This window comes from Dipodomys spectabilis, unplaced genomic scaffold, assembly GCF_019054845.1.
Source record: "Dipodomys spectabilis isolate Male_0828 unplaced genomic scaffold, ASM1905484v1 ptg000231l, whole genome shotgun sequence".
Taxonomy (NCBI): Eukaryota; Metazoa; Chordata; class Mammalia; order Rodentia; family Heteromyidae; genus Dipodomys; species Dipodomys spectabilis.
In genome coordinates this window covers 7,871,339-7,889,678 of record NW_024870908.1, presented here as the reverse complement: position 1 = coordinate 7,889,678, position 18,340 = coordinate 7,871,339, and the positions used below count along the sequence as shown (strand labels likewise).

At 62.8% G+C, this 18,340-nt stretch overlaps 3 protein-coding genes across 4 annotated transcripts in view; 1 reads left to right on the top strand and 2 right to left on the bottom strand.

Annotated features, from left to right (window-relative positions):
* Positions 1 to 13,843, bottom strand: part of Hagh (hydroxyacylglutathione hydrolase) — a 31,611-nt gene extending 17,768 nt beyond the window's left edge. The window contains exons 1-10 of one of the 2 annotated variants that reach the window (XM_042698238.1): positions 13,720 to 13,843; positions 11,941 to 12,116; positions 11,496 to 11,560; positions 9,685 to 9,802; positions 9,046 to 9,154; positions 7,820 to 7,923; positions 7,455 to 7,556; positions 6,924 to 7,003; positions 6,635 to 6,734; positions 5,611 to 5,617 (exon numbers count right to left, since the gene is read on the bottom strand). In XM_042698238.1, the coding sequence (XP_042554172.1) occupies positions 6,635 to 6,734; positions 6,924 to 7,003; positions 7,455 to 7,556; positions 7,820 to 7,923; positions 9,046 to 9,154; positions 9,685 to 9,802; positions 11,496 to 11,560; positions 11,941 to 12,116; positions 13,720 to 13,795 (930 nt within the window). In that variant the 5' untranslated portion in view covers positions 13,796 to 13,843 and the 3' untranslated portion in view covers positions 5,611 to 5,617. Of the gene's footprint in view, positions 1 to 5,610; positions 5,618 to 6,491; positions 6,735 to 6,923; positions 7,004 to 7,454; positions 7,557 to 7,819; positions 7,924 to 9,045; positions 9,155 to 9,684; positions 9,803 to 11,495; positions 11,561 to 11,940; positions 12,117 to 13,719 lie in introns of those variants that run through there. The other variant, XM_042698237.1, reaches the window with a different exon arrangement.
* On the bottom strand, positions 444 to 3,227 carry Igfals (insulin like growth factor binding protein acid labile subunit). Its single transcript, XM_042698229.1, has 2 exons — positions 3,159 to 3,227; positions 444 to 2,435 (listed from the first exon to the last, which is right to left on the bottom strand). Exons 1-2 carry the CDS (start codon positions 3,172 to 3,174, stop codon positions 637 to 639), a joined length of 1,815 nt encoding a protein of 604 aa, XP_042554163.1. The 5' UTR covers positions 3,175 to 3,227; the 3' UTR covers positions 444 to 636.
* Positions 13,844 to 14,164: 321 nt separating the features above from the next.
* Positions 14,165 to 15,069, top strand: Fahd1 (fumarylacetoacetate hydrolase domain containing 1). The gene has a single exon (XM_042698270.1). It carries the CDS (start codon positions 14,255 to 14,257, stop codon positions 14,918 to 14,920), a length of 666 nt encoding a protein of 221 aa, XP_042554204.1. The 5' UTR covers positions 14,165 to 14,254; the 3' UTR covers positions 14,921 to 15,069.
* Positions 15,070 to 18,340: the final 3,271 nt, after the last annotated feature.

Genomic DNA, 18,340 nt, shown 5'->3' with positions numbered 1-18,340 from the left:
AAAAACATGCCTGCAGCCACATGCCACCCTCTCCCGTCCCTTGAGGGACAGCTGGGGCGGGCCTCTGGACAGGCCTTGTGGCCTGTGGGTCTTCCAGTGCATGCTGCCGGCCGGCTGGCCGGCCGCATGGGCCCCGGTTGTGCTCCGTGGAAGCCGGCCCATCCCCCACCATCATGGCAGTGCCCTCGAGCCCCGACCAGACCTGTGAGGACACTGCCCGTTTCCAGCACTGGCTCTGAAGAGAGCGCGAAGCTGGGGTTTCGGGTGAGTGCCACAGCTCCCGCGGTGTGGGCGGGGAAGGGGGTGTGGCAGCACGAGGACCTCACGGTTTTGGGGCGCAGGTGTGCCAGGCCGGGGGAGCACTCCCGGTACCATTGAGGCTCAGGCTCCACGCTGAGGCAGAGCTGAGACGAGAAGGGGGATGGACGGGGGACCAGGTGACCCCCTCAGTGTGGCTGGCCGTCACATGCCGTGGTTCTCGTACGCTTTAATGTTTCCCCGCGGAGCTCTGGGCACCTGCCCACGCCCTGCCCTGTGCCCACACCCAGCGCCCCCTGCCCACTGCGGAGCCCAGCTGCCAGGACCGTCTGTCCCCTGTGGGTGAAGAGCGTGGGCCGGGCCGTGCAGGGACCGCGGTCAGCAGTGTGCGAAGTGCTCCTGGGGGACGTCCCGCAGGTCCAGGCCCGCCACGCCTGCAGGGCCGGCGCAGGTGATGTTGTTGTGGGTGTATGCGGGCTGGCAGTCGCCCCCCTCGCACCTGGCCTGCACGGAGCGGGGCACCACGGCCGGCTTGCTCAGGGCGAAGTCTCGCAGCGCCCTGAGGGGGCAGCCGCACTCCCAGGGGTTGCCCTCCAGCCACAGGCGCTCCAGGCCGCGCGGCTGCGGCACGAACGTGTGCAGGGAGTTGTTCCTCAGGCTGAGGTAGCTCAGGCGCCCCAGCGGGGAGAGGGCGCCCTCAGCCAGGGCCTCCAGGCGGTTGTGCGAGAGATCCAGCCAGAAAGCCCGCTGCAGGGGGCTCAGGAGGCCCGGGGCCAGCGAGGCCAGCCGGTTGTGGGAGAGCAGCAGGTACTCCAGCTGGCCGAGGCCCTGGAAGAGGCGAGGGGGCAGGTGCGTGAGCTGGTTGGACGTGAGGTCCAGCTCCAGGAGCTCTGGCAGCGCGGCCAGGCTCTGCTCGTGGATGCTGGAGATGCCGTTGTCCCTGAGAAAGAGCCGGCGCAGCCCGCCCAGGCCTGCAAAGGTGTGCTGGCGGACGCGGCCCAGGCAGCTGCTCCCCAGGTGCAGGCTGTGCAGCCGGCCCAGGCCCCGGAACACCTGCTCCGGGAGGCCACGCAGACAGTTACCCGAGAGGTTCATGACAGCCACGTTGACGAGGCCCAGGAACGCGCCCACCTTCACCTCCTGGATCTGGTTGTCGTTGAGCGCCAGCACCTCCAGCTGCCCCAGGCCCTCGAACGTCTTCTCCACCAGGTGGTGGATGCGGTTGTGGCCGAGCCGCAGCTCCTCCAGGAAGTGCAGGTCCTGGAAGGTGCGGGGCCGGAGGCCTGCGATGGCATTGTGCGCCAGGCGCAGGACGCGTAGGCCCAGCAGGCCCGGGAAGGCGTCTTCCAGCGGGCCGGCCAGGCGGTTGTGGGAGAGGTCCAGCCAGCGCAGGGCCTTCAGGCCCAGGAAGGCCCCGGGGGCCACGGCGGCGATGAGGTTGCGGTCCAGGTAGAGCTTCTGGAGCCGGGGGAGCTGCACGAAGACGTTGGCCTTGACGCTGCGCAGCGCGTTCCTGCTCAGGTCCAGCTCGCGCAGCTCGGCCAGGCCGCAGAAGAGCGCCGGCTGCAGGTAGGCCAGCCTGTTACCCGCCAGCACCAGCTCGTGCAGGTTGCCCAGGCCCTGGAACACGGCGTCGGGCAGCACCACCAGGCTGTTCCAGCCCAGGTGCAGGTCCCAGAGCTGGGCCAGGCCCCGGAAGAGGCCCTCGTCCAGCCGGGCCAGGAGGTTGTTGCCGAGGCTGAGGGAGGCCAGGCTGGGCGTGTGTGCGAACACCCCGGCGGCCAGGGTCCGCAGCCGGTTCCTCTCCAGGTGCAGGTGGTACAGGCTGCGCAGGCCCAGCAGCGCCTGCGGCTCCAGGCGGCTCAGCTGGCTGCCCTGCAGGTTGAGGAAGTCCAGGCCAGACAGGTTCCGGAAGGCCGCGGGGGGGATGGAGGAGAGGTTGTTGCCGTCCAGCCACAGGGCCTTGGCGCCCTCCGGGATGCCGTCAGGCAGCCGGGTGAGGTTCCTGGCGCTGCAGAAGACACTGAGCTCGCCCGTGTAGTCGTCCAGGCTGCAGGCGCAGGCGGCCGGGCACCCCAGGCTCTCCGGGTCCTCCGGGGCGCCCGGCTCTGCCCCCTCCAGGCCACAGGGACCCAGTGCCGCCCAGGAGAGCAGCAGTGCCAGGAGGGCCTCCAGTCCTGTGGGGAGAGGCTCGGTGAGGGGCGCCGTGGCATTCGGGGTGCTCGCGGGACCCGGACCCTCCCCGGGTCATGGTTTCACTTGGAAACCGAGCCCTGGCGCCCTAATTAGGTTGCAGGCGGTGGCCGAGGACGGCCGGGCCCGGGGCGCAGAAGCTGGCTGCACCTTCCCGCCCCATGGAGCCACCCCTGCGGCAGACGCAGAGGACCAGGCACCGAGGGGGCCCGGGCCTGCCTGTGAGGCTCCGGGGCCGAGTGTCGCCCCAAGTATGCACGCCAGCCTTGCCAGGCTGCCACAGCAGCCTGGGAAATCGAGGGACCAAGCCGCCAGCCAAGACCTAATCATTTCCAGAACATTCTAGCATTAACCCAGCGTTGCTTATTATGGTAGCCAGACAGTGAGCCAGATACCCCGTCCCTTAGGCTGTAGGTTACTGGCAGGTGCGGCACAGGCCTCCCTCAGCAGGCATCGGCCCAGCGACCCAGGCAGCAGCACCCTACACCCGTGCTGGGTGCGGTGCAGGCAGGGCCTCAGCCAGACTCCAGCCCGCCATTCTTCACTGGCGACTCAGCTAGCAGTGGTCTCGAGCCTGACACGGTGGGCCTGTCCCCGGTGCCCAGTGCAGCCCACGGTGCCTCCTTGCAATGTGGTCCTGAGGAACATCGACGTCCCGCCCTGTGCCAGCCCAGTGCCCGCCACCCACGGCCACCCAGCGCCCTCACCTCTCCGCAGCGCCATCTCCCGTGCAGAGCGGACCGCAGCCAGCGCGGGTGCTGGCGTCTGCAGGCCAGTGGCTCCTGCCCTCTGAATTCCCTCCGCTGGGACGGCCTGCTGGCCAGCCCTCCCCGCGCCCGGCTCCTTAACCCCTTCCTGCTGGGTGGCCACAAGTGGCTTCGGTGGTGATTGTGCGGGGCGCAGCTCGGGCGCTCAGCCCCCCCAGCACCCGGCAGACAGGCTGGGGTGTCTGGTGAGGGGGTCCTAGTGGCCACAGGCAGCCTGGGGTTGGGGAGATCTCCCCACTGAACCCCACGTCAAAAAGCAGTGTCAGGCTAACTCTGGCCCTGCATTGCCAATGCCGCCCACCTGTCTGCCCGCTTCCACTGATTCCCACTGCCCCTCCCATCTGCCAGTGACCCCGTACCCCCAAAGCCCTGCCCATCTGCCTGGCAGGCTGCCCAAGCTGGAGTTCCCAGCAGCCTGCCTGGGCCGCGAGGTCGCCGTCGGCTGCTGCTCCCCCAGCCTCTTCTAGGAACACCTGGCAGTGCCTCTGCACTCGTATTTGCCTTTCCTGGGACCGGCCCAGGAGAGGCGGGAAGGCCGCGGTCTGTGCCCCGCAGCCGGCCCCCCTGCTGTCCCGAGGCCACAGCGGTGCAGGCCTGACGCTGGCTGGAGGGAGGGCCGGAAAAGGGGGCCCTGGCGCCCCTCGGCCTTCGCTGAACCACACCTCTGCCTCCCGCAGGACTGAGTGGGTGCGGTGTGGGCCTCGCCCATCGCCCTGGAGCCTTCTCTGGCTCTGCCCTTTGGTCCTGGCCGGGTGTGTGGGGACGTGCGCGGGCGGGCATCGGAGGGACACAGGGAAGAATCGTGTCTGAAGATGGGCAGTCTCTGGGGTCCGGTGGACTCGAGCCCAATGCAGGGGAGGCAGAGGAGGAGGTAGATCGGGGGATATTTTCCAGGTCACTCCTCAGCCTCTTCTGAGAAATTATAGATCTGAAGGGAGAAAGTCCACGCCGGAGCCCATAGAGCAGTTTACACAGCGGAAAGTGCCGCCTCAGCAGGCCGCGGGCCAGCAGCCCGGCCTTGGAACGAGGGGGGGGCACCGCTGCCGCTCACCTGGCAGGAGGGCAGGGCTGGGCAGCTGTGTTAGACTCGCATCAGGCCCGAAGCTTGCCCAGCGCCCTCCTGCCCCTCGGTTCCCCAGCAGTGCCTCCCTGCTGGGCCGGGCCGGGCCACATTCTGGGCACCCACAAGAGGGTACACCAGCCAGATCGGGCTTCATCCTCACCCCACCTGTGGCTGGTCACGTGGCTCTTCCCACAGGCCTTTTCCATCAGTGCCAGCGTGGGCCGGGACCGCGGCGTGGCCTGTGAGTGCATGTGTGCGTCTGCGGGGCAGGTCAGGTCACACTCGGGGTGTGTGCACCCACACTGCTGTGTTACGGCTGTGTTTTGCCTGTTGGGGCCTCCTCGTTTCTTGTCCCATCTCTGGGGACGCAGCCCGTCACAGGCTGTTTGTGTATGGATCTGATTTCTTATTTATTTTTTTGTCAGTCATGGGTCCCTCAGCTCTTCAGCTCAAGCTAGCGTTCTACCACTTGAGCCACAGCGCCACTTCCAGCTTTTTCTGCTTATGTGGCGCTAAGGAATAAAACCGAGGGCCTCATGCATGCCAGGCAAGCGCTCTACCACTGAGCCACCTTCCCAGCCTCTGATTCCTAATTTTAAAGGTTCGTACCTGTAGTCCCTAGTGAAGAGCAGGAGGTATGAGACCAGCCTGGGCAACAGTAAGAATGCACCCGCAGAGAACACGGTGGCTGCAACGGGAGCCATGAGAGTCACAGCTAGGGGTCCCGGCACCCCAGGCAGGACGCAGAGGCTGAGGGAGGGGTGGGCTCTTGAGCTGTAGTTGGCTCTGTGCAGACATGTGTGCCAGTACCCAGTCTTGAACTCAGGGCTTTGCGTGCACTGGGCTTTTTTTCTCATAGCTGGTCAGGGTCAGCATCTTGGTTCACTGGGGGGGTCACAGGCTGGCTTTGGACCAGGGCCCTCACATGCTCGCTGCGTGGCTAACATGTACAAGCTTGCGCCTCCAGCACCCTGTTTGTTGGCTCTTTGAAGACTTTTGCTAAACCTCTACCAAGGCAGCTGTGCTGCTTCCTCCTGGCCTGTCTCTGTCCGGGCTGGGGTGGGTTTGTGTGAGCGTGGCGGCTGAGGGGGCAGAGGCTGGCTTACCCAGCCCTCCAGCAATGCGCAAGCTGGGGTCCCAGCAGATGCGGGGCCTGGGCGCAAGGCTCTTTCACACTGCGTCCGGAGCAAAGCTTCCCCCCGGGGTGGCCTTGTCCTGGAGGGGCCACCGCAGCGGTGACTGTTCCAGCCACGGCCCGTGCGCCTCTGCCTGTTGGCACACCTGCCAGTGTCCACACGGTCCTGGAGGGAACCCGAGGCCCCTTTGTGCGTAGGGCCAATTCTCCCAAGTGGAATTGCTGTTTGCCACTGTTACTGCTGGGTTGTAAACCTCTTCTACACTGAGACAGTGCCCAGCCGAATTCAAGCCCCACAACCGACCAAAAAAGCCCTCTTCTACAGTGGCTCTCATTCTAATGTGAACATGGCCCTGCTCCTCCACGCACGCACGCACACACGGTGGGGTTTCTACTTTGTAGCATGATGTTTATCTATTCTGAAGGGCAGACATCTGTCACTGCTGAAGCAGTGTGTACAAGTCTTTGCCAACTTCGTCCATATTCTTTTTGTTGATGGTGGTGGTTGTGAGGCCTGAACTCTGGGCCTGGGCGCTGTCCCTCAGCTCTTCAGCTCAAGGCTAGCGCTCGACCACTTGAGCTACAGCACCACTTCCGGCTTTTTCTGCTTATGTGGTGCTGAGGAATCGAACCCAGGGCCTCATGCATGCAAGGCAAGCGCTCTACCACTGAGCCACCTTCCCAGCCCTGTCCATATTCTTATAAGTGACTTAGGAAGCTGTAATGCACTGGAGACTGTGTTACAGATGACCAAGTGTAAGGTTTGCAGATGCTTTCCCAAGTCCGTGGCTTGTTAGTTTGGGGTTTTGTCTGGCAGTACTTCTGTTTGAATTCAGTGCCTTCTTCGGGGGGAGGCTGGTGCTCTACCACTCGAGCCAGCCCCCAGCCCTAAACAGTGTCTTTGAAAGTGACTCTCAGGAGTGAAGCCAGTGTACGGCTTTCTCCTGTGAGGCCTGTGATTCGGGTGTCGCGTGTGAGCACTGCTGAGCCCAGGGGAGGGGGTTCCCTGGGCAGACAGATGGTGTGGGGGAGCTCACCCACCCCGGGGAGACGACGCAGAGTCTGGAAGCGGAGGTTATGGGAATAAATACTTTAAAATTTTTCTCTGATAAATACACATTAGAGTGCGTGTGATCGCACACGCTCCGGCTCTGAAGTTAATTTCAATTTAAAATGAACACTGGGTTTCCCCCAGCCCCAGCCCCCGCCGGGCGGCCCTCAGTCCCGGGGCACCTTGAACTGGTCCTTCTCCCTGCGGAGGGCCTTCATGGTGGTCACGGGGTCCGTCTCCCCCACGTGCTGCTGCACTGTCTTCTCCCTGCCGGCATGGGAGAGGGACGGCTCAGCGCCACGCACAGCCTCACACCCTGCGGGCGCCCAGGGAAGGAGGGAGCCCGGCCAGGCGGCCAAGCCGGACGCTGCCCACGGGGAGGAGCGTGAGCTGCTGGCAGCCCCGGAGCAGCGACCCGAGTGTGGGGTGCGGCCCCTCCCCCGGGGCCCCCCACACCTGACTCTCATGAAGGGATTGTAGGTGAATTCCTCCGCCAGGGTGGACGGCACTGTGGGCTCCCCGATTGCATACTTCTCCTGCAGGGGAGGACAGCGTCACGTCACTCGGGGCCTAGGCCCGGCCGCGCCGCGCCCGCCCGTCCTGGCACCATCCTAACTGGGGGACTGTGTGGAGGGCGGGACGGCCGGGGACCCAGCGTTGAGAACGCACAGCCACGCACAGCTCTCATCTCACGGAAGCTGAGGACCGGCGGGGTGGAGGGAGCCGCCCAGATGCTCGCTCGGAGCAAGGAAAGCGGTCTAACACGGGGGCCGACAGGAGGGGTCCGCCGGTGAGTGAGCGTGTGAAGCTGGGAGGCGGCAGGCATGCGTGTGCGTGGGTGTGCAATGCCACACAGGCCCCTCTGGCGCACCGCACCGTCGGGGGCAGAGCCAGAGCCTACAGCCAGGTTAGAAACATGGAGTCTGAACCCCAAGTTGGAACAGGCAGGCGCCGTGCCTGGCCCCGTGGGACTGTGTGCCCACTCACCTTGGCCCAAGCCAGCTTCTCCTGGACGGCCGCGTTGCTGGGCTCCACGTGGCGCGCGAACTTGAGGTTGTTGATGGTGTACTCGTGGCCACAGTAGACTTTCTAGGGAAAGCGGACAGAGCGCTCTCCTCCCCGCCCGGCCCCCAGCGGACGCATGGCTCGTGGACGCCAGCGGCCACCCTGGGCTGGCCACCTGCACACGCCAAATGCCAAGGAAGGGCTTCCAGGACTGCCCCGCCCGCCGCGCACCCAGCTCAGCGAAGCTGCACAGGCGCCAGACTCCATTCCCCAGCAGCGGCCCAGGGCGGGGAGGCGGCTGAGGGGCGCGGGCCGGGCAGAGGGGGGCCGGGCGGAGGGGGGCCTACCGTGTCTGGAGGCAGCCGGCCCAGGACTTCCAGCAGTGCCTTACACATCTCGTCGGCGGTCCCTTCGTAGAACTTCCCGCAGCCAGCCACAAACAGGGTGTCGCCTGGAGCACGGGTGGCCATGAGGCCTTGGAGGAGCCCGACTGGCCTCCTGCCCCCTGGGGTGCAGCTGCAGCTCACCAGCATCCCAGCCTGTGCTGCCCCCTCCCTGCCTGTTGCCCGGATGCCAGTGGCCTCCCCACCCCACCCTCCCAGCCCCCACTTTGTGCCCCCAGACTCAAATGGCAGCAAAGCCACCGAAGTGGCTCAGGCGCACCCACCCCACGGTCCCTGGGCCCCACGCATCCTCCCCTGCCGGAGCACATCTCCAGGACTTCGCTGCCTGGCCCAGCCTTGAACCTCAGTCCAGATCTCACCAGAGACCCTCGCCTCTCAGTCACCCACAAAAAGCCAGACATGGAGACGTGGCACACATGGTAGATACCAGCCATGAGTGAAAAAGCCAGGGGAGAACCTGCAGGGCCCCAAGCTTGAGCCCCAGTACTTGCTCTAAAATAATAGTAATGGCATAGGGGGTGCCTGCTCCCGTGCCCTACCCTGCAGGCCTGGCCACCTCTCCTGCACCGCTGGTCTCCTCTGCCGGGCCTCCCACAGGCACCCCATCTCAGAGTCCAAGCCGTTACCCCCTCTGCAGCTGCCAAAGACACCCGGCCCCTCCCCTCCCCCCACGCCACCCCCACCGCAGCCTCCCCCAGCAAGCATCCCCCGCCTCTCAGCACCCGAGCCACACAGCTCGTCACCGGGGGCTTCACGCAGCCCTGACACCCCTCAGGGAGCCGGCCCCGAGCCGGGAGCTGCTGCAGCTGGGCCTCATCACCCAGGGCCACACAGGTGACCAGCGCCAGCCACGTGGGACACTCTGGGGCGCCAGGGCGGGCCAGAGGCCTGGCCCAGCCAGAGTTGAAGAAGTGGGAACTCTGCGGTGGAGATGTTCAAAATAAATACAGGAGCACGCACCGGCGCTCACGCCTGTGGGCCTAGCTCCTTAGCAGGCTGAGATCCCAGAACCACAGTTTAAAGCCCATCAGGAAAAGAAAAGTCTGGGGTACGCTGATCTCCAGTTGTCTACCAAAGAAAGCACACGTGGAAGTCTGGCTCAAGTGGTAGAGCCTGAGGAGAAACACTAAGCAAGGACCCCGGGACGGGCAAGCGGGGCGCTCACTCACCAGTGAACACCGCAGGGGGCCCCGCCGCCCCCGGCTTGCTCACGAAGTAACAGATGTGCCCCGAGGTGTGACACGGCGTGGCCAGGCATTTGACGTGGAGAGACCCCACCTGGGACAAGCGCGGGTGTGAGTGCCCGCTGGGCCACGCCCTGCCGGCTCCACGCCAGCCCCACCACACCCCACCCACCCGTGGGCACCCCGGGCCCCGCCCCCGCCCCTGGAGACGGGGCCGCCCCAGGCCACTCTGCTTGCTTTTGGCCAAAGCTCAGGAGCTCTTGTTTTCTCCTTCAAAATTGGGCCAAATGAGGCATCTTGCCAGAAAAAGATGGCCAGCACCCAGCAGCTCTTACCAGAGTTCACCCCACGTTCTCGCACCTTCCACCTCGGCAGGCAGCCACCCCGCCCCCCCCCCCCCGGGCTGTGTGCTGCAAAGGCAGCCCCCACTGCACCCCAAGACACCTGCCCCGTCCCCGGCGCCCACCCCTCGGAGCCGTCATGTTAGTCGGCTTTCTTGGGCGTCTCCCCAGAGGGCTGTCGGGGTCCCCCTGAGAACCCCCTCCCTTGAGTGGAGGCTGGGGGGCTGTGGTTCTCCGGGCCCTGTTCCAGGCAGGGCCGGCAGGGTGCCCTGCGGCCCCTCACCTGCAGCGTGGTCAGGTGTGTGACTTTGTGCGTCAGAGCTCCGATCCGGTCATCGCCGCCGTACACCTTCAGCCCGGTTTCCATCTTCACCAGCTTCTCGTTCCCGCCAGCATGGTCCCTGTAAGTCAGATGGGCAAAGAGGCCGACCCCTGCATTCATCCTCCGGTACTAGCGGGGTTTCTGGTGTGTCTTTCAGCCCCACGCCTGGTGCCACAGCCAGGTCCCCGCGCCCGCTGAGTCCCCCGCGCCCCCCGCGCCCGCCGCGCCCCCCGCTGCTCTCAGTCTCCTCTCAGCCCAGGCAGTCTTTTTTTTTTTTTTTTCAGTCCTGGGGCTTGAACTCAGGGCCTGGGCACTGTCCCTGAGCTGCTTTTGCTTGAAGCCAGCACTCTACCACTTGAGCCATAGCGCCACTTTTGGCTTTTTCTGTGTATGTGGTACTGAGAAATTGAACCCAGGGCTTCATGCATGCGAGGCAAGCACTCCACCACTGAGCTGCCTTCCCAGCCCCCAGGCTGGCTCTGAACTGGCAGGGCGGGGAAGTTCCAGGTGGGTGGGGGCCCTCCCGCACTACCCCCAGTGGCCACTGTTCTGCTCCAGGCTGCGGCACCCGTCCCGGAAGCCCCATCAGGGCTCCAGGTTTCCCTAGGGACCCTGTGGTCTGAGCCCCAGGGAAGGGACCGGGAGAGGCCTGGAGTGCAGCAAAGGCCTAAGGCCTGTCCCCAGCAAGAGATGACACAAGACAAAGAGGAATCATACAAAATGCTGACACTGATAAAGAACCCTGGAGCCAGCCCTGGTTTGTGACATAAACATGACGGTGCTGGAGAACCAGCCGTGTCGGAAGGAGTCTCTGAGTGGCCCCTGTGGGTGTGGCCGTGTCCGCCGGTGCCCAGCGCTGAGCAGGCATCGGGGAGGGCCGGGACCTGCGGCCACAACAGGCAGCCTCTAAGCCCTGACCCAGATCAAGGCAGGGGACACCAGCCTCCCGCCCCAGTGCGGCTGTGGCTCGGAGTCTGGGCCTGGCACCCAAGTAGCTTTGCTAATGACAGCTGCGGCTCCAGGAGCTCCTGAGCAGAGATGCCTAGGGAGAATGGGGGGGGGGGGGGCAGCCTGGGGGCCTTGTGTGGTCTAAAACCAAGAGGCAAACAGGTATTTCTACAGCACAAGAACTTCAGACGTGTCAAAAATCCAAAAAGAATCCTTTTGGGGCTGGGAGGTGACTCAGTGGTAGAGTGCTTGCTTAGCAGTAATGAAGCCCTGGGTTCCATTCCTCAGAACCACACACACAGAAACAGCCAGAAGTGGTGCTGTGGCTCAAGTGAGTGCTAGCCTTGAGCACAGGAAGCTCAGGGACAGCGCCTGGGCCCTGAGTTCAAGCCCCAGGATTGGCAAAAAAAAAAGCCCCTGAGCACTGTCCCTGGGCTTTTTGCTCAGGGCTAGAGGTCTGCCATTTAACCACAGTTCTGCTTCTGGCCTTTCAGTAGTTAACTGGAGAACAAAAATTAAAAATATCTCTTGAAACATAGCTACTTTGAAAAAAACTCATGGCAGCCATTGTTCTGTTCATCAGCCAAAGATCTAGACAAAAGTCTCCGGGTCCTCTTGTGGCCAGAGAGGCGGCCCTGCCCTCTGCCACCAGTCCCACCACGCGGGCAGTGCCAGGCACGGTGCCCCAGTGGCCCCAGGGCAGGAGGACAGAAGGCCTGGTGCTTTCTCAGATTCCTGTGGGGGAGGGGAGGGCTGGCCGTGTCCAGGGCACCCGCCCCCTCCAGGGCCCCTCCAGGGCCAGAGCCGGCCCGGCCCACACTTACCAGTGGTGGTGGGTGGTGAGCACTGTGGTCAGCTTCACCCCGTGCTTCTTCACCGTTTCTACAACCTGCAACCACACGGCGCGACAGGTGCGGTCATACCCCTCTCCCCTGCCAGAGACCAGTGCCCAGCCCAGGTCCTGCCCCAGCGGGGGCAGCCTCCCCTCAGACCTCTCCAAGCCATTCTGGCTCCAAGGTTTGTCTGTCTGTCTCTCCCTCCCCCTTTCTCTCCCCACTCCTCTCTCTCTCTTGCACACACACACACACACACACACATGCATACACGCACACAGGCAGTGCTGAGAGATGAAAGCACTGGAGGGCCAGGCTCCATGGACTCAACACTGCAAGGCTTAACGCGGTGCACGCGCGGTACTGCCATGGGAGCCTGGTGGCCCCACCCTCCCAACACTGTCGGGGCTCAGGCGCCGTGCAGAGAGCCACGTACCTTCTGGGGCTGCACGGGGTCCACAATGGCAGCCTCCCGCGTGGCCTCGTCGATGAGCAGGTACATGTAGTTGTCGGTCAGGGCGGGCAGCAGCTCCACCTTCATGGCGCCCTGCTCCACAGTCAGACTCTTCCTCAAATCCGAGTGATAGCAGAAGACTCCCAGCAGGGCCGGGCCTGAGGACGCGGGGTGCAGCCTCAGGTCGCAGACCTCAGACCAGCTCCCCGTGCACACTGAGGCTCGGCGCTCCGGGTTTCCTAATTTCCTCCGACAGAAGAACCACATCCATGAGAAAAGTGCCGCAAACGACCCATGCCGGCACCGTGTCAGAGGTGGGGTTCTCGTCTCCCTGAGCTGGGGGCAGAGCCGGGGGCTTTGCGCAAGTCGGTGTGTGCTTCAGCAGAGCCACGCTCCCAGCTCAGAATGAGGATGCTTTCCTCTCAAGGCTCTGAAGGACAGACCTGCTGGGCTGGGGTGGGTGCAGGCCTGCCTGCCCCGCGGTGCAGCGGGTAGCGGGCAGCTTCTGTGTCCGGCCTGTTTCACAACGCCTCTGACAAAACAGCATTTGCTACTGAATGACAGCCATCCGAGAGTGGATAACGCACACCTTGCAGCCCCTGCAGGCCTCAAGTATGACGGATGCAAAAAGGCCAGCGGTGAGCCCCAGGCCTCCCCAGAGCCCGCCGGTGGTGAGCACCAGTGCACAGACACCAAGGTACTCAGAGCCACCAGACGATTCCATCTAAAATGCTTGAGGCCCCAACAGCACGGTTCAGTGTTCCTGCCCAAGGGGTAGACGACCTCGCAGGGGACAGGAGAGATGCCTCGGGCCCACCTTCATCCGCCACAGCCAGCAAAACCCTGCACTGCACGGGTGCAGACCGCAGGAGCGGCTCGAACCCAGGGCCTGGAAGCAGGCTGCACAAACCTGACCACCTGAGTTCCCAGGTCTCTTTTTCGACACATCTCCTGTCCTGGGTTTTCCAGATCCTTCTAATGCTCAACAAAACCTCTTGGTGGAATGCATGCAGTTCCTGCCATACTCTGCATGCCCTCCGGCCCCCCTCACCCGCGGGTGATGAGGACCTGGGGAGGGGGGCGCCCTTCATGAAGTGTCCTTGGACGCCAGGCGCCCTTGGGAGGACCGAGGCTGGAGACCAGACAACGTAAATAACGTCCGCGAGACCCCATCGCAACCGACCGCCGGGCTCACAGGTGCGCACCGAGGCATGAACGGGGCACATCCGGGGCCCGGCACCGGCTCCAGCCCGCAGAGCCCCCGCCTGGCGCCCCTGAAGCCCGAAGTTCGAGTCCCACCACCGACTTAACGTGTATTTCCTAGAAACGCCGCTTTCTCGCCGCGATGACCCCTCCGGTGACCCCCCCACCCCGTGTCCGGGAGGGCGGAGGTCCCCGAGGAGGGGACTCGCCCGCTGCCCCGTCCACGCAGCCCGGGAGGCGCCGCGTCGGGGCCCAGGTCGGACGGGCGGCCCGCCGTCAGAGCCCCGGCCGCGGCTGGCGGGACAGGGAGCGGCGAGGCGGCCCCGTTCGTCCCCGGCCCGGCCGCGGCCACGTTAGCTCGGGCTGGACGGTCCGAGATGGAGAGCCTGGCCGGGCCGCCGCCGCCCTCCCGCCCTCCGCCCGCGGCCCCGCGTCGGCGCTGCCCTCCCGCCGGCCCGCGGGCGTCCAGGCACCTGAGCCAGGGACGACGCCGGCGCGCCCAACCGACGCCCTGCCCGTCGGCGCCGAGCCGCGCCCGTCCGCGCCCGGCGCACCTACCCAGGCCGCGGCGCGCGCAGGACAGTCCCAGCGCCGCGAGTCTCCGGCAGCAGAGCGGCCCGCGGCCGAGCACCATGACCCGCCGGGCAGCACTGCCCGGGCGCAGAACCGCAACACCGGCGTCGGGGGCCGGAACACCGCGTCGGCGGCCGCAGCCAATCAGCGCCCGCCGCGCCCCGCCCCGCCCCGCCCCCGACAAGCCAGTGCCCGCCCTGCGCCGCGCGTCCCCCGTCAGCTAGGGCCCACCCTGTGCCGATCGCAGCCAATCAGTACCGGCCCTTCCCGCCCGGCCCGGCCCGGCCAATCAGCGAGGCCGGAGGCGGAGTCTGGAAGGCGGAGTCGGCGGCGGTCGTGGGACGCCGCGGACAGTCCGCGGCTCCACTGAGCCAGCGGCGGGCGGCCGCGGCTCCGCGTACGTGAGCGTCCCTGGCAGCGCGCCCCTGGCAGCGCGCCCCTGGCAGCGCGTCCCGGCGGCGCCTCCTCTCCGGGCTGCCGTAGGCGCCGGGGCCGGCGCGCACGTGACCGGCGCGGCGCCATGGCGGGCCCCGGGCCGCTGTCCCGCTTCTGGGAGTGGGGGAAGAACATCGTCTGCGTCGGGAGGAACTACGCGGACCACGTCCGGGAGATGCGCGGCGCGCCGCCCCGCGAGCCGCTGCTCTTCCTGAAGCCGTCCTCGGCGTACGCGCCCCCGGGCTCGCCGGCGCGACTGCCCGCCTACTGCCGCCGCCTGCACCACGAGCTGGAGCTGGGCGTCGTGCTGGGCCGCCGCGCGCGCGCCGTCCCCGAGGCCGCCGCCATGCGCTGCGTGGCCGGCTACGCCCTGGGCCTCGACATGACGGCCCGCGACGTGCAGGACGCCTGCCGCGAGAAGGGCCTGCCCTGGACGCTGGCCAAGGGCTTCTCGGGCTCCTGCCCCGTCAGCGCCTTCGTGCCCCGCGAGCGCGTGCCCGACCCGCACGCCCTGCGGCTGTGGCTCCGCGTCAACGGCCAGCTCCGGCAGCAGGGGGAGACGGCCGCCATGATCTTCTCCGTGCCCTTCCTCATCAGCTACATCTCCAGGATCATCACCCTGGAGGAGGGCGACTTCATCCTGACGGGGACGCCGAGCGGCGTGGGGCCGGTGGCGGACGGCGACGAGATGGAGGCGGGCATCGAGGGCGTGGTCAGCATGCGGGTGAAGGTGGAGAGGTCGGAACACTGACGGGGAGAGGGGCCCGGCCTGCAGTGCAGCCACCACTCCAGAGCAGGGGGACCCCTTGCTCAGTGGGGGCTTGGGCGTCTGTCCTGGGCTGTAGGTGCTGTGTTGAGAGATGACTTTATTCTGCAAATAAACGCAGGGCTGTAGGGGTCTGAGCGTGCGCTTTCTTGCTCTCTGGGGTGAATCCCACCTGCGGTATGCACACCTTGGTCTTTGGCCTTTGGCCTGCTCAGCAGTGCTCCAGCCTAGTACCAGTTAACCAGCACCTCCACCTCTCCACAGAGGCTGGGTGACCCAAGGGCTGCTGTTGCTGTTGCTGGCTCCCCCGCTGGCGCCCGGCGTAGCGTGATAAGTATTTATAATCTCAGAATTCAGGAGGCTGAGGAAGGGTTTGAGGCAGCCTGTACTACAGAGTCCTTGGCTCAAAACCTCTCCCTAGCCAGTGACTCACTAGTGACTCAGGCCTGTCATCCTAGCTACTCAGGAGGCTGAGATCTGAGGATCGTGGTTCAAAGCCAGCCCAGGCAGGAAAGTCCGTGAGACTCTTCTCTCCAATAAACCACCAGAAAACCGGAAGTGGTGCTGTGCCTCAAGCGGTAAAGAGCTCCCCTTGATCTGAAGAGTTGAGGGACAGCAGCACCCAGGCCCAGAGCTCAAGCCCTAGAACCGACCAAAAAAATCAACCTCTCCCTAAACAAATTAGGTAGTCTATGATCCCCATGTTTAAGCTGTACTTTATTATTATTTATGTATATGCCGGTAACAGGCCTTGAACTCAGGCCTTGTGCTCTCTCCTGGCTTTTTCCACTCAGGATTGGCACTGTCCTACTTGAGCCACAGCTGCATTCCTGGCTTCTTGGAGGTTAATTGGAGCTAAGAGTCTCAGGGACTTTCCTGCTGGGGCTGAGTTTGAACCATGGTCCTGAGGTCTCAGCCTCTTGAGGAGCTGAGAGAACAACTGTGAGCCATGAGTGTCCAGATGCCATACAGCTCCTAACCTGCTTTTTACGCTGTCATGACTGTCCTTCCACTCACTCAGCACAGTCCACAGCACAGTCTCCATGCACGTTCCGACACCCCGAGCCCATGCCTCCACTCGTGGACAATGGGCTTGTACGACTGCTTGCTGGTGGAATCAGCACATTTGTGAATTCCTTTGGCTCTGTTTCCATAAGTGGAAGGGATGGATGAAGGGGTGTGCTCCCATTGACCGTGTACTATTAGTCTAGCTAGCAAGTACAAGGTTCAGCTGAGATCTAGCCACCAAGACCATAGACCAATAAAATAAGCTGAAGGCTGAAGCTGAAACTGCTCACGTGTAGCTCCAGGGATGGCACAAACCAGCACCCAGGGCAGACAGTGCCCTGGGTCAACGTCCACCAGCAATGGAATGAGCTTGCCTCAAACATACAGCATTCCAGCTGTAGCACACAGAGTCCTTGCAGGCAAGAATCAAAAGCTGAGAAACCAATTCCCACAATTCCTGAAGTTATGAAGTTCCTAGCACTCAAAAGGTTCCTTCTCATGTATCTATGAAAAGAGTGAAAAATCCATCCCAGGATCTCCAGGTACCTATCAGTGAATTCAATAACTGCCATTGCTAATCATTCCTAAAAATTAGTTCTGTAATATGTTAAGTTTGTGTAGAATATATATGGCTTGGCATCTGATTTTTTTTTTTAATATGGCCAGGTCCTGGTGGCTCATGCCTGTAATCCTATTTACTCAGGAAGGCTGAGATCTAAGGATTGCAGTTCAAAACCAGTCTAGGAAGGAAGCTAGCCTGAGAAGGAAAGTCCAAGAGACTTTTATCTCAAATTATATTAACTGCCCTCGCCCCCCCCCCCCCCCAGCCAAAAAAATAAAGGAAGCAGAGATGTGGCTCTAGAGCCACTGACCTTGAGCACAGAAAGCCCAGGGACAGTGACTAAGCACTCAGTTCAAGCCCTAGAACTGGCACACATACACACACAAAAAGAATGAAAGAAAGCAAAAGCAACCCCAGGATTCCTTAAGGTAAGTAATAGACAAATGTACTGTTTCTGTCACGTGCAGAGTACTGAATCAATGAACCCACCAAGAAAGAACTTGGAAAGAAGCTTATTGAATGAACCACTAGAAGACTCAGCAAAATCATATAATCACTCAGCTATTAACCAAAAAGATCAGGAAAGCTCTGAGCCAGCAGGTGATAATACTGAAAGAGTAGCTCCTGGAGGGTATAGGGTGATACTACTTATGTTTTAGGGAAGCTTTCCTGTGTCTGCCTTAGACCTGCTTCAGACAGTGATTCTCCTGCCCACAGCCTCCTGTGTATACAGTAAAACACTCTAGTCAAGCAATGGCATAGTAAGCATGGCGCTGGTGGTTCACGCCTGTAATCCTAGCTACTCAGGAGGCTGAGATCTGAGGATCGCGGTTCAAAGCCAGCCCGGGCAGGAAAGACCGTGAGAGTCCTATCTCCAATAAACCACCAGAAAACCGGAAGTGGCGCTGTAGCTCAAGTGGTAGAGCGCTCGCCTTGAGCTGAAGAGCTGAGGGACAGCGCCCAGGCCCAGAGTTCAAGCCCCATGGCCGACCAAAAAAAAAAATAATAATGGCATAGTAAAATACACTACCGGGTGTGTATTTTGTGCTAATGTAGAGGATGCATATTTACTTCCTTGACAGCCAGGATTGAGGCTAATCTGCAACTGAATTTCAGTATTTTGTAACTTCATTCATAACTGTATACATTAACCGGTAATACATCTTTGATTCGGTGTGGCCTGACACCTAGCTGTCACCAGATGGAACCAGCAAAGGGCTTTCCCCTATGTGATGGTTCGGGCAGGTGAGAATGAGGTCATCTTGTACCCTCTGCTGGCCACACTGGGGCTCAGCGGTGGCTGGGAACGGGGACTGCTCCCAGCGTGCCTGTGCTGGAATCACAGGGAGACAGCTGGAGAAGCAAATGCCCTCAGGCCTGGTGGTGTTTCATTGTTGTTTTGCTTTGTTTTGTTTTGTTTTTGTCAGTCATGAGGCTTGAACTCTGGGCCTGGGCACTGTCCCTCAGCTCAAAGCTAGCGCTTGACCGCTTGAGCCACAGCGCCATTTCTGGCTTTTTCTGCATATGTGGTGCTGAGGAATCGAACCCAGGGGCTCATGCATATGAGGCAAGCACTCTACTATGGAGCCACCTTCGCAGTCCAGGACTGGTGGTTTTGAACCTGCTGCTGGAGGTCAGGACAGTAGGCTCTGGCAGAGCAGCCCAACATACCTGGGCAGCCCCGGTCCCTCTCTCCTGAGCTCTGGATGTGGGGCCCAATTTGGGGCAGACATCTGTTACATTTGGATTTAAGATGTTACCCAGAGTCTGCGTGCTAGCTTGGCAGCTAGCTGATGGGCTTCTGGAAGTGGTTGGACCAGTAAGGCTGTGATCAC

What these genes read in the sequence shown, in the direction of transcription:
- Fahd1 (XM_042698270.1), top strand. Translation starts at nt 14,255, where the DNA reads ATGGCGGGCCCCGGGCCGCTGTCCCGCTTCTGGGAGTGGGGGAAGAAC.